Genomic DNA, 14,776 nt, shown 5'->3' on the forward strand with positions numbered 1-14,776 from the left:
TGTGTGTGTGTGTGTGTGTGTGTGTGTGTGTGTGTGTGTGTGTGTGTGTTTGTGTGTACAGACTCTGGCTATAAACCGGGGAGAGAATCTGAAGATTTTGACAGTGAAGGTGAACATTCCCGACAGGTTGAAGAGTGACTTCACTTGGTGGTGCATCAACAACAGGTCAGAAACGCGACACACTTCTACGTTGAGAAATAACCGAGTTGAGCAGAAACTCAAAACCTTAAAAAATGTTCTCAACAAATTACAGTAGAAACAAGGATTAAACTTGGTAGAACTCTCACATTATTTCGTTCTGCTGCATCATTTAGTTTTATCCACATATCCATTTAGGTTAGAGAAAATGTCATTGACATACTATAAACTTGGCATTTGTTATGTGGAATACACAAACAAATAAAGTGAAGTTGACATATGTCCTCAGTCAATTCATCTTGTATAAATAAAGGTTAAAGAATTAACATTAAATTAAATGTTTAATCATGAGGCTGTCGTGTTTGTTTTAAAGAAATGGTCTGTTAATATTACACCATATGTGCAACACTCTGGTTGCTTGAAAATACAATAACATTTATTTATATTATAACATTAAACATTTTATTTTTGTTGTGTGTGAGACGGGATGGGTGACATATTTTCTCCTGAGAGGGAGGGAGTTAGTTTGCAGAAGTCACATTTAATTCTATACATTTTATTTATCAGTGGAAATGGCCCACAGAGAAAAAAATCAACAACCTTTGTCCCGCTGTTTTAATGCAGGTGGAGGCCGAAGACATTGGCAAAAGAAGAGCTTCGTGCAATCATCAAGAATGCTGTAGAGGACTCGTATAAAAGGCTTATTCTGCCTTTCCTCACAAGGAGTTACAGGTATTTTGAGTGTGTGTGTGTGTGCTCTGTGTTTTCTTTTCTTTGATAACCACTTATTCATTTACGCTGTGTCCCTATTCCCTCTTCTTCCCCATACCTCACCTCTTACTTTCCTCCTCCGTTTTCACATTTTTTCTTCCCCCCCATCTCTGTCTCTCTCTTGCATCCCGTCTCTTTAGGACTAAGCTGACAAGTGCAGCAGAGAAGGAGTCGATCGCCATGTTTGTGCGAAACCTCCGGCAGCGGCTGTTGGTCTGTCCAGTGAGGGGCTGTGTCATCATGGGGGTGGACCCTGGCTTTAGACATGGCTGTAAGCTGGCAGTTCTCTCCCCCACTAGTAAGTGACCACATAGTGTACTAAACTCATGTATGCACCACCTACCTCTGCATCTAAAACAGTTTGGGCTCTTATCCTCATAAGACCATACCCATAGGCTTCAGATATGCAAATGAGGCTCTACTTCTTTTCCCTCATTAGTATTCCCTTCTATTCATAATGTTATTGGTTGCTGATACATTCAAGAAGCATAAACACAAATTGCTACATGTTTAGGAACAGCCCCATTGTATTTCACCATCAGTATTTTTCTGTAACTGTAGATTAGATCATGAATCTACTCTTTTACACTGTGCTAACTAAAGTGCCATCCCAGATTCATGGCTGATGGCCTACATTTTGGTGTTTGTGTGCATGTCAGAGACTAGATGCCAGTTGGCATGACCCTGGTGAGATGATTATCTGTTAGCGTGCACATGTGCATGTGTGTTTTTGTATGTCTGCTGTGCTCTGCTGTATGTCGCAGCGTGTGTCTCAGTGGGTGTGGCTTCACACTGCGCCAGGGTAGGTCCCACCCTCTGGGTGACTGACTGTGTAACGCTGACACACTTAACGCAGACAGACGCAGGTATGTTTTGGGTGTCAGGCCCAGCAGGGTGTGCTCACAGGTTTGATGTTTTCCCAGCTCATGTGACTTCCGGTCAGAGCTGCATTCCTCCATCTGAGGAAGCAGCTAACTGTCAGCTGCTGGACTTCCTGCAGATGTTGAGTTCATAAATCATTTTATTTATTTAGGGCATACAGTGCAGAGACATTAGCTGGTTATACAGCGTAGTCTCTTGGTCCCCCGCTTGTCAACATAATACTTTATCAGCAACATTGTGTTTCCTCCCTCTTGTCTTCGTCTCCCTGCTCTCAGGTCAGATTATTCATACTGACGTGGTGTACCTGCATAATACAGGTCAACAAAGAGAAGCAGAGAAACTGCGCCACCTCATGACCAAATACAGGTACTGCTGCTAAGTGTCTAAAAAGTCTCTGTTTAAAGTGTACCGTTTAATAGTTTAATTAGTTAAATAGTGTCAGAAAATGTCTCATTAATGGATGTTTGTATTGTATTAATCAATGTTTTTATTGCTGTAACTTTCCTGTCGGCATGTATTCTGTGTTTTCTGTTTTATCAATGAACATAATATTTAAAACTCATTTCTATGGTTGCATTTATAATCGTCTTTGTCCTTCTGCTCTCTCTCTTGTCCACACTAGCTGTGCCAAGGTTGTGATTGGTAACGGGACCGCGTGTCGTGAGACAGAGTCCATCTTCGCAGACCTCATCTCCAGGCGCTGTTTTCACCCTCTGGACGTGTCCTACTGGTAAGACGTTTCATCCAGTGCATGCTAGAACAGGCCCCAGTGACCCTGAAAAGAACCAACTGGTTGTAGTACATTCATGGCATGAACCCTACTGTCCAGAGGGCTAAATTCCTGGAATGATGACGATGAATGAATGAATGAAAGCTAGGTGTGTGGAGGGGAAAGGTCGGTTGAATAAAGGGAGTTAGCAATGTGAAAGAATCAAGTACGGAGGAGGAGAATGTGTGGGAGCGAGAGAGCTGCACGCAGATGGAGAGAGAGAGACAAATTGGAATGTGTCCCTCAAGCGAATATCGTCTATTAAAGCCATCTGGACTTGGTTTTACTTCGGTCCATTTAAAGAGACGTTTTTGAGGTCCACATTGTGTCTGTAACCAGGCCCAGTCCGCACTTCACAATACGACGGCACAGAACCTCGGTCCAAGCATAATAACCACTGGCCTCTCCTCGCTGCGTTCCATATGTGTTTGTTGACTTGAGGTTAGCATTGGGAGCACAGCCTAGAATGATTCTGAGCTGTGCGTGGAAGTGTGTCTGCATATGAGCGTTTTGACAGTATCTTTGAGTTCTCTCTCACACACACACACACACACACACACTTCAGAGGTCATACCTTTGGTGTAATAGCCCACATTTTTTTTCACTTCAGACATTTTTTGTCAATTTGCAAGAACAGAAACAGTCAAAGTGGGGCGTTGATTAAGTTAACTTCCCCTTGATTATTTTCATGATTTAACATCTTGATATAATGTCTCTCTTATTCATTCATTCACTGGAGCTAATGGCACTTGTGCTTTTCACAGCGCGTGAGAATGTTGTGCTTGTGTTTGATGTGGTGCTGGCTGAATGTCCCATATCACCTGATATGATTAACTGTATTTTTGCAGCACGTAACACATGTGTAAATGGTCTGCCTTTGCCTTGGTAGGGTTCTGTAGAATAAAGGCTTTTGCAAGTGCATGAACTCTGGAAGAGCAGAGAGATGTTATTTTGACGTTAGCCATAAGTATGGTTGTTGTTATCCAGATGATATCGCCCTGGAGTCATCTGGTCTAAAGCCTCACTTTGGTTTCTTTGGACCGCGGCTGACATAGATGTTAAATCTTAAATGTGTCTATTAAAATGTAGACACTAGTCTCTGCCCTCCTTGTCTCCTTTCTATCTTCACTCCCCCTCTCTGCTCTCTCCATCCTTCCTCGCCACTGTCTTCGTTTCCATCATCTGGTAGATTAACCTCAGATTTCTCACCACAAATTAAATTTCAGCTCCATTGCAAGGCCATAGATCTCATCAAAAATGTGTATACAGTCACATGTTATTAATATCCTTTATAAAAGGGTCTTCAGTGGGATCTTGGATCTCTCAACAAGGCATTAAAGTTGCTAAAATACAAATATAACTACTGTCCTCTCATCAGAACGTGGTGAAAAGCAGATATTATTTTGACATGTAGGTGTTAACATTTTAAGCGTTTGATCAGTCATTGATTAAATGTTTAAAGATATTAAAATATGAAATGCCTGTTTTTCTTCAAAGCACGTTTTAAACGAGTGAAATGGCCTTTCAGGACAAATGTATACGTAAATGATCAATAATTGAATAAACAAAATGATATTATTATGTGGTATACTAGACAAACAGAATGTCTGTGGTCTGTAATGTCCTTTATTTAAAACTATCTGGGTCAATGTTACTATCTAATGTTCTTATTTCCACACACGCCTCCCTTGATAGATGATGATGGGAGGGCAGTGACTCTGAGGGTCTTACTCCCCTGCTGACTGACCCACAGCTGACCCTGACCTGCCATAAACCTCATTACGACGGCAGCACAGATGCTGGCAACGACGGAGACTAGCCACGTAGCATCAGAAGCAGCGAGGGGTCTTAGTGCTCGCTGTGAATGTCCCCAGTACAATTAATTGACCCAGTTTCTGATACACGTCGCGGTTCTTTGTGCTGCTGTATGTTCGAGCGCTTGTCGACTGACTTTATACCCAAGGAGGTTCAAACAGGTGTTGAAAGACTGGTGTAGGTTCAATGTATTTACAAAGTCACCGTTTGGTCTATCCACTTTACCGTCCATTGTCTTTGGCTTCCCTTGTTTTCTCTCTCTCTGTCTGTCTGTCTGTCTGTCTGTGTCTCTCTCTGTGTCTCTCTTTCTCTCTGTGTCTGTCTGTCTCTCTCTCTGTCTTTCTCTCTCTGTGTCGTCCTCAGATACTGAAAGCAGCTGTGCTCTTGACATTTTTTTATTCTGGCTCAAAAAACAACTCACCTCAGGAATGTGTATGTGAAAATATAGAGTGATTATATTTTGTCTTCATTGTGTTATTTGGCCACAGCGTTTTTAACGTCACTACCTTGTTGGGTGGAATCGGCCTTTAAAATAAGACATTGTCAGTGTTGACTTTTGGCAGAAGTTCTGTTAGAGCTCCTCTCCTCTCCTCCTCGACAGTGCAGTAGTTCATTAAGGACCCCAGCCTCATTTGCACCATCTGCTTCATGTCTCCCAGTGAGCCTTCATTGTGTCACCACCCCCAACCTCCTCCACCCTTTCTTCCCCACCCGCCTGTCTCTCTCTGTCCTTCTGCCTCAGTGCTCAGCTGGAATGACAGCCAGAAATGGCCGCCTGCGGGACATCCTTACTTGTGTGTTTGTGTGTATGCAGTTTTCAGTGGCTTAGTCCTGTTCGAGTAGACTCGTTGACTCACTGAGTCACCTCTTCCATGTTTGTTTTATGAGCAGTGTGGCCTTTGCTGAAGACAGCTGAACGAGGGCACAGGTTGGTGTGTCTAAGTTGTGTCATTTAGGTGGAGAAATAGGTTTGAATGTGTATGAAAGGCCGGCCTGTGTGTGTCCAATTATCTAAATCTCTGTCCATGCCATAAATACATCAGACATCGCAGATCATGATCAAATTACTTTTTGATAACAGGACAGAGACATCGTCAGATATTAAGTATTCTTTCCATAGTTTTGTCACAAACAATTCATTTTTTTTTTTTTTTTTTTTTTTTTTTGACAAATACTTCACTCTACAAAATGTCAGAAAATAGTGAAATGTGCCAATAACAGCTTCTCCTACCGACAACTGTTCAACTTAGAAAAGCAACTTTTACGAGGACATACCCTGCTTTGCAAAGTTATTCAACCCCCTTGGTGTTTTTCCTATTTTGTTGCATTGCAACTGGTTTGTTGCCGTGTTTTGCTTGGTGACGTTTCTGGTGTGTAAGAGGAGCTGATTAGTACACACACACATATCACTGTGAGTCCTGATCTATCAACACTCATGTTGTAACTCCTGTGCTTTTGAGAAGCTCTAACATATTGTCATTGGCTCCTATTTCTTCGCTGGCATCTTAACAAATCAGCCCACAGACAGCATCAGACAGAGATGGGTTGGGTTCACATTAATCCCCTTTCAAAGTTATGCAAACTGTATTCAAACAGACTTTCTCAACTACTTCACTAAGCAAACCAATGTGTCACAGGCAAAACTTTAACATTGATGTTTGTGTGTTAGTGGTTGAAGGTTGAGTTGTCAAATTGAATTCAGAGAGTTTCACTATCGTCATGTTTTATTTGTCTTAGGCATGTGGTGGCTACTTTAAGCTTGTTCAACTAAACTTAACCTTTATTTGCTTTCACAACTTGTGATTGAACTATAATACATTTGAATGTTAATTAATTAATGTGAGTGTTTGGGGCTGTATGCATGAAGAATGAGAAGTTGACAGTGTTTGGCTGCAGCAAGCGGATGTTAATGATATCAGAGGGCAAGAATATGTGGGCTAAGGTTAGGGGGATCTTTGGGCAATGGTGATGATAGACACACACACAAACACACACACGAACCACAGCTAAAGGCAAACACAAACCACATCTCATTTCTTGACCACTTGCTCCGTCAGTCCTGAAGGCAGAGAGATGACCGACCCGGTTACTCTTTTTCATGAACATCCTTGAGGGTCGGCATCTTTGTTTGCAGTGAATTAATTACTTAATTAATTACAATGTAACTTGTAATATGAAATCAATCACATTTTAAATTGACTTTGTTACTTTGGTACAGTACTGTTTATTTAGACTTGTTTCGCTCTGACTTTGCCTGGTGTTGTACTCTGTAGCTGATGAGAGTACATCTCTCTTTCTAGTAGTAGTCATTGTTCTCTCCTTGACTGGTTCATACTTGGAGTTGTCCAGGAGCAACTCGAGCAGTCGCAGCAGGAAACATTATCAAATAGCCAGCAGTGTACGCCCGCACTGACACACTAACATGCCTGACGATCCCGAGGGCAAGACCTTGACCGTCTTGCCCTCCGGCTCCGTCCTATTGGGGTGAGATCATTATTACTGGCGAGCTGATGGACCTGTAGGACAGTGGTGTAGACTGTATTTATGACTCTGTGTGTGGGTGTGTGTGTATCCCCTGTCATGTCCTATGTGCAGGCATGCTCCCAGGGCCAGGCTGAGTGAGTGATGAACATACAGTGGCAGGACCAGCGACGACTGATCCAGGCTCTGAGGCCTAATCGAAAGTTTGACAGTAGGATAGAAGGGAGAGCAGGGGGGACGGGTGGGTTTGGAGGCATGGAAAGGCCTCAGCCTGGCTGTGGGGTGTGTCTTCATTTCAGAGGAGGAAAATTAATCCATGGGTACAGGATGAAAAGGTTACGTCTTTAACTTAACACAGGATGGATAGAGGAGCTTCTGCTTTGAGTTGTTGCTCCCAGAGAACTGAAATACTTTCTTCTGCCCATCTTTAGACTGTTTGTTTTCCGTTTGATGGGTAAAAGTGAAGAAGGAGAGGCACTGCTCTGGCTGTAACCTCTGTGTCCTCCCTCTATATTTTCCTTATTTACTTTTTTCTCTTCCTTTTTGTTCCTTTCGTACCCTCTTTACTTCATTCTTTCCTGCTTTCTATCTTTCCTTGCTTCCAAATCCTCTGAGAGCCGTTTGAATTAAACTGAAAAGTTAAGTCTCATCAATTATGTACAAAGCCCAATAGCACAAATCACAAAGTTTGCCTCTAGAAGCTTTACAATCTGTACAGCACATGACACCCTCTGACCCTCAATTCTTTTGTCTTGCGCACCTTTATTTTAAAGCAGATGGTACGACGGTTTCTTGAAAAGGTCTTATGCTTGTGTGTGTGTGTGTGTGTGTGTGTGTGTGTGTGTGTGTGTGTGTGTGTATTTCGTCATTGGTAGAAAAGAGGTGTCGGGCTGTGGACCTTTGGCATTCGCAGGTGGTGGACAGTGAATATCTGCCAGCCTCCTCCATATCACCCACAGCCCCCTCTCGTCTCCCACCATGCCTCACTGGTGGTCAGCCTCTGTCCCTTCTCCCTTCCACCCATCCTCCCTTAGGGTCCCAGTGTTCCCTGCGACAGTCCTGCGTGTGACAAACGTGTGATGAGTCTGTGTGACAAGCCGTGTGTGTATCCGCGATTTGGGGTGTGTGTGTGTGTTTGCATGCTGGGGTGCATGCATTTGTGCGTGACACAAGTGCAGGCCTTTGCTGCTACCAGATTGACGTGAGTGTCTGTGAGGCTTTGCTCTTTTCAGACGTGCCTCACACTGGCAGTTGGAGTTTATGTGTGTGTGCGTGTGCCTGCCTGCCTTCTAGCGCCATGCTGGAGACTGACGGCCTCTGACACCTGCCATTTGGACGCTTTTCTCTGTGAAAAATGTCATCGTCTTCAGATCCGACATGTGTGTGTGTGTCAGAGAGAGAGAGAGAGAGAGAGAGAGAGGGAGAGAGGGAGAGAGATGGTGCGTCCCTCAATTTGTCTCCCTGAGGTCAAGCTTTGCAGCTGACTGAACAATGGACCCAAGCTGTTTGAGCAGCCAGGACAGAGAAACTTGTGTGTGTGCGTCTTTTTTGCATGAATTTATTTTGAGCTGGTAACATGTGACATCACAGCTACTTCTACGCCAGTAAAATGAGTTCAATCCAAGCATCTTGAACACGGACTGAGTTGTGGACAAAGAAAGTGACCGATAGAGCCGGTGTAGTACGGCACTATATGGTGTGTGTGTGTGTGTGTGTGTGCAATCCCAAGTTCTCGCAAGTGTCCGATTTGAAAGCCATCTAGAATTTTGGACAATCTACCAGTTGAAACTGGTAGATTGCTATAAATCAATTCCAATTGAGCCCCACGATGCCTTTTGCATCTGATTGCATACTCGATTTGATAGATCAGGTAACTCCTAGTTAGTGACTTTGCATTGTGTTTGGCTCACTTACAGTTCTCACACTAAGAAGCCCACCTCACACCTCATTATTAAAACCATCTTAAAAACAAGAAACAGCACAACTGTGACTTGTTTTCTTCAGATATCAGAGGTATTATTGTCAGATACATGAGGGAAGGTTACATATTGTTCTGTAATGTAGATATATTTAAACAACGCATTACATAGCTTTTTTTAAAATCAGAATTTGCCTGCCAATCAGCAACTTTCATGCAAAACCATGAACTCAAGCTTTATTTGGGCAAAGATGATCTAAAGTGGAAAAGAAATTACCATTAACAGTTAAATGAACTCCCGACAAACAAATGGCACTGAAGTTTTTAACATCTACAGTACAAGTTTAAGGTTTTGGACCATTTGAAGAATCTTTTTGGGCCACATATATTCACATATTGTCTGTATCAATGTGCCTAGAATTCTTTGAAATACAGTAATTTATTCAAACCAAAATTCAATCTCTCATTCTGCTTTCCCCCCACCCACCAACTTTTTGTCCTGTGTATCAAATTAGTTGATGATATTATTGCCCCTCTTCTTTTCTGACTGATCTGATGAGCTGTAGCTGTTTTTAATTTACATTAGGGCTGTGTAAGCCAGAAGGCTGTAATGAGGTATCAAAGTGTGTATCCATCTCTTCCAATGTTGGGTTTCTTGAGGGGCAGCAGGGGGCCAGTCATGATGTGTGTGTGTGTGTGTGTGTCGTGCCCAAGGGTGTGTCTCAAAGACGACCAGTAGGGGAACGGATAGGGGAGCCAGTTGATGACTTTGCCCCGGGACGGGACGGGGCTAAAGGCAGGCCTGTGTTTATGTGTGTGTATACAATAGAGTAAAGCAAAAGAGAGTGTGAATAAATGAAAACCCTACAGGGCCAACAAGTCATCGCTTTACACCAAGAGGCGATCTTTGACTTTGTGTCTCAGCGTGTGTGTGTCCACGCTTCGACCATCCATCCACTTAGGCCAGAGAGCTGTTGACCAGACAACCTTCTGCTGGCTGCCAGGATGATGCCCTCACTGTGGCGACAGCCACGGACGCTGTGGCGATGAGGGCTCAGAGCTGTATCCATGATAGTGCTGTTACCCAGCTGCCCCAGCGGCAGCCTTAATTAAGTTAGACATGATAGGGGCTGGTGGCCTCCCTTTCTTTCCTCTCCACGCTCTCTTGTCTTCTGTTTTCTTTACCTCCATTGTCCTACCGTCTCTGAATGAGGACAGACAGACAGGGAGGGTGGTGGTGCTTTCTGTGTTTTATTTCCATCTATTGTCGTTATAATTTAAACCCTTGTCTATCTTTATACTACGTTTAAAGAGAAAGAGAGATTTGAGTGTATTGAATATTTTAGAATTTCATATCATCTTCTGTGTCTTCCTCAGCATGTGTCTTTGTGTCTTTGTCTCACGCACACACAGAGTGTGTGTGTGTCGGGTTAATGACCAGCTCCGCTTGGACCTCATTGAAGGTCATGTGCCAGTGCTCGTTAGCCGTGTCACCATGGCGATATGTCAGCTGTCAGCTACGATGGATAAGGAGCTGACAAAAAGAACAGTGAGGCGGAGGAAGGGATGAATGGAGAGGGAGGGAGGACAAGTTCATTTAAATGTGAGTCCCATCAGAAGGCCTCTGCCACTCCTCATTAACAAGATACTTATAATTGGCAAGGTTGTTGTGGCAAGGTCCAGGCCTCTGGGAGAGTGTCTGTGTGTGTCTGTCGTGGACATAGGGGAGGTGCTGACCCCTTCCTCATATTGGTCAGCCCTGAGGAGGAAAGCCCCCCCCCCCCCCCCTTTCTTCCTCAAATCATCCCCCCCTCTCTCCATCCAGCCGGCAGAACAGAAGGACTAAACAACGTGACAGCTTCAGTTGTATGTCGGTAGAATCAACACGGGTATCGGTGGCTTTGTTGTACCAACCATTCTGTCTGTGTGGTGATGTATGATAAGCGGCCTACTTTAGACTGAATACATTAACATGGGAGATGGTATCATTTGTTGCCATGTAAACCCAATGGTGCCCCGTAGAATCGGTTCATTTTCATTGTCAAGAACGTAGAAATGTCAATCGTGCAGAAATTGGCACAAGCGCTTCGGCTCAATTCCAGCTGAATTTAGTGAATCGTTTGAAAAAGGGTGTTTTTGTTAAGTCGTCTTAAAATCTTGTGCAGTATAAGCCCTTCACATAATATCTAAAGAATGAATTGTATGACGTGAAATGTACAAAAAAAGTAAGCAATTCAAAAAATTATATTTATTAGGACTGAATGATGTAACGGTGTCATTCTTGCAAACCCTAATCCATCATTTGACTTTATCAAATGAAGGCTTAAGTTAATTAAGGCTAACCCTGATTTCTTTTGTTGACAGAAACATTCCACTAAAATCTGTCCCTGTCTCTGAAAATATTTCTGGTAGAAGTAGGACATGCAGGGCCTCAATTACATTCCCATGTTCCTGCTAATGTCTACAGAAACGCATATATGTGTGGCCTGTTTTCTTTTTCTGGTTTTGTTCAAAAGACACTGACAAATAGCAGTACACCCCAATGTCCTCTAGATGGCAGTAGTGTCACATAGATTGTGAGTGAGCTGTGCTTTAACACCCATCTCATACTCTCTGTTATTACAGTGTCAGTCATTTCAATGTGCAAAGGTGGTCGTGCTCTCTACATATTCACATAGAAATAGCTTACTGGGAATCTATATTTACCCAAAGTTGGTTCCATACATTTAAGTGGGCATAATGACCCCACTCAACTCCCCGGACTCACTAATTGACCCATTCTCAATATGTTTAGAATTGATAGTTACTTTCAAAGCCAATGGCCGATACCTGCAATCGGGATGCATGTGGTTCTTCACTCCTGCTTTCAGTTGAATTCCTGCATTTGAAAGAATGTAATTGTGCAGTTATAATGTTAAGGCAGGACTACTGGTGATGATGCTATTTCGGGCATAATGCCCGTAATGGTGTTCAAGCTTTGACTACAAAGGGCTGACCAGAGTCAGACGAGGAGCCAGTTTGAGAAGTTGTCAGCTGCATTATGTAAGGTGCAAGGCAGTGGTGATTTTCTTTAAAAGCTTTGCCATTAGGTAATAACTCCTCACTGTTTTATTCTTTCTCCCCTCACCCCCTAATTGGCTCCATAGGGGGTGAGGGGAGGGGAGACACATTAGCTAACCTGCCTCTTATTCCATATATATATATATAATTTTCTTCCCTATCTTTCACCAGTATAACCAGTGAGGCAGGGGCATCCATCTACAGTGTGAGTCCTGAGGCGGTCAAGGAGATGCCAGACATGGACCCCAACCATAGGAGTGCAGGTAAGCAGCCATACTTGAGTATCTTCATGTTATTAAACGTTTTGCATTGTAAATGTGTGATATTCTTGACCGTTCTTTTAATTGGCCCTGGTCTACGGCAAAATGACTGGTGTTGTGGAAGACACTGTGAACAGGGCGGCAACTAACAATTATTTTAATCACTGATGAAGCTGTCACTTATATTCGTCATTACTTGTGTCAATAATATGTCAGAAAATAGTAAAAAAAAATTCCCCAATTCTCTCCTGTTTTACTTTGCGTCTCTCGCTCTTTCTGTCTCTTGCCACCTCTCCCTCGCTCACTGCACACGCTGCATCATCGAAAACACAGCAGAATAAAAATGAATTGCAGAGTTTTGGAGAACCAATGTTTCCAGCAGACTTCCTCTATAAAAGCCATAAATCAGGCGAGGCCGGCTTGTTCCTCACTAGTTTCATGTGGCCAGTAGCACCGAGAGCCGTGGAGATTCATATTTATCCCCCTAATGAAAGCCATGAGAAATCTACAGCGTTTGACTTTGGATGGGGATGAAAATAAGGGGGCGTTGAGCTAAAGACACGATGGTTACAGTGTCGGATGTGGGGACAGTGTGTTTCTCCGCCTCTGTCTATATGAGTGGCCATGTAACGTAGTATACAGGGAATTGTGAGTTAAAGGCACCTTCCGTCTGTCATCCCAGTTGTTGGGCGATCTAGGGACATCTAGTGGTGATAGGCAACATTTCAGCCATCTGTTTTTGTGTTCAGCTTTTATTCTGTGCTCCTCTCTGATCTGAGACGGAGTGAGAGATTAGCCGAGAGTCACAACAAAGTCAAATCAGTTGAGAGTAGATGAACTGTCACTCTTTCATTGCTTGTGTCAGCGTGACAGTCGATCCATGCCGCATCTCAGAAGTTGGAACTATTTGACTTTTTTCATCTAATGCTCTGCAGCAAAGACAGCGCGGCCACATCTCCACTGTCCCCCTGCTGCACGTCACATTCTTCCAGCTCTCCTGAGCGATGTGTCAGGATTTGGCTCATACACTTTCAATATGTTATGCTGAACTCCGTTAACAAAGCGGTTTGTCTCAGAGAGAGAGAGAGACCTGGACACACACACACACACACACACACACACACACACACACACACACACATGCATAGGCTATACTGTGTATGTATAAATCTTAATGTTGTGTTAATGTTTATATTGCTGTTATTCTATACTGTCCAAATATTTGGACTAATTGTATGTTGATACTTTGGCAACATTGTTCTTGAAACGTCCATGCCATTAAATTGAATTGAATTGAGAGTCAGAAGCAGAATGGATGGAAAGCGTTTCGGAGTCTTTTGGTGGTGCACTGCACAAGGCCAGGATTGAAACTCCATCCCTGTCTAAATATTATCTCAGGCAGCAGCCTCACGCCGCAGCCAGGGGAGAGAGGAGAGAGAGAGGAGAGCCATTGATTCCAGACGTCCTCCCTCTTTACCATCCCATCCCTCGCCTTCTCTTTGTCTGTCCGTTCCTCCTCAAAGATCTGAAGTCTGACGTTCCTCATGCAGCGCTCTACATCGCTGACCACTGGAATTCAAACGTACACACAATGCACAGGAGGGACGGGCAATCACGGTCCCTCCTGTGCATTGTGTGTACGGTTTCCTGTTCTTTTTTTAATCACCATACAGTTTAAAATAGCTTAAATTATTTATGTGTAGAACATTTTTGCCTCTATACATTATTAGAGCTCTTTTATTGTCTTCTCAAATTAAAGGACTGACAATTTTGGAAATTTGAACAGAAATGACAAACCTAGAGCTGGCACTGCCTCTGTCTTTTACAGGGACATGAATGTGAACAGTTATTTGGTTGTGTTACTCTCTCCCTCGCTCTCTGTGCATGTGTGAGTTCGGGGGTGAGGTCATGTGTTATGGTGTGTATGCGAGTAAGGTTGTTTGTAATTTTTCTCCTTGTCACTGGTCTCTGCCAGCTTATTCATGGAAAAGACATTTGGCTTCATGTGCAGTGGCGGGCTGAGGCCTTACAGATCTGTTAAAAGCAACTGTGTGTGTGTGTGTGTGCGTGTGCGTGTGCGTGTGCGCGTGTGCACCCGCCCGCCCACCCGCCCCGGTTAAATTAGAGGTTTTAAAGGTTCGTGGCTCCAGTATCTATCAGGACGCTTAATGACAGGTGCAAAGAATCTATTTGAAAGCCAGCTGTAATTATTATTATGGGGTTGGAGGAATGACAATTAGGTCTGGCCTGCCCTCAGGCCAGCAGTGTAATATGCAGACAATTTGCATATTCAGTAATTATAATACAATATGGATTTGCATATTTAATAACTGATTCAGATAGCAAGCTCATGAAAAACGCAAACCATAGACTCTCATGAGACACAAAATCATGTTTGTCTTCTCTCTGTGTGTGTGTGTGTGTGTGTGTGTGTCTGTCTCGACAGTGTCCATTGGAAGACGTGTGCAAGATCCACTGGCTGAGCTTGTGAAGATTGATCCTAAACACATAGGCATTGGGACATACCAGGTAAGTGTGTTTTGGGTTTTTTGCTGTTGAGATGCTCCTCGTGGGTGAGAGCGTCCTGACCCCGAGCAGTAGAGCATCTGCTGTGAGTTAGACTGAAGCAAAGGGCAGTTTGTGTGTGTGTGTGTGTGTGTGTGTGTGTGTGTGTGTGTGTGT

The 14,776-nt window shown here is 43.5% G+C and overlaps 1 protein-coding gene across 1 annotated transcript in view; it reads left to right on the top strand.

Annotated features, from left to right (window-relative positions):
• srbd1 (S1 RNA binding domain 1) overlaps positions 1 to 14,776 on the top strand; it is a 42,584-nt gene that overhangs the window by 8,397 nt on the left and 19,411 nt on the right. The window contains exons 10-16 of the mRNA XM_031873852.1: positions 62 to 165; positions 763 to 870; positions 1,050 to 1,207; positions 2,067 to 2,157; positions 2,414 to 2,521; positions 12,006 to 12,097; positions 14,541 to 14,623. Coding sequence (XP_031729712.1) covers positions 62 to 165; positions 763 to 870; positions 1,050 to 1,207; positions 2,067 to 2,157; positions 2,414 to 2,521; positions 12,006 to 12,097; positions 14,541 to 14,623 — 744 coding nt within the window. The remainder of the gene's footprint in view (positions 1 to 61; positions 166 to 762; positions 871 to 1,049; positions 1,208 to 2,066; positions 2,158 to 2,413; positions 2,522 to 12,005; positions 12,098 to 14,540; positions 14,624 to 14,776) is intronic.

The sequence above is a fragment of the Anarrhichthys ocellatus genome, unplaced genomic scaffold, assembly GCF_004355925.1.
Source record: "Anarrhichthys ocellatus isolate YVR2014 unplaced genomic scaffold, GSC_Weel_1.0 scaffold3, whole genome shotgun sequence".
Taxonomy (NCBI): domain Eukaryota; kingdom Metazoa; phylum Chordata; class Actinopteri; order Perciformes; family Anarhichadidae; genus Anarrhichthys; species Anarrhichthys ocellatus.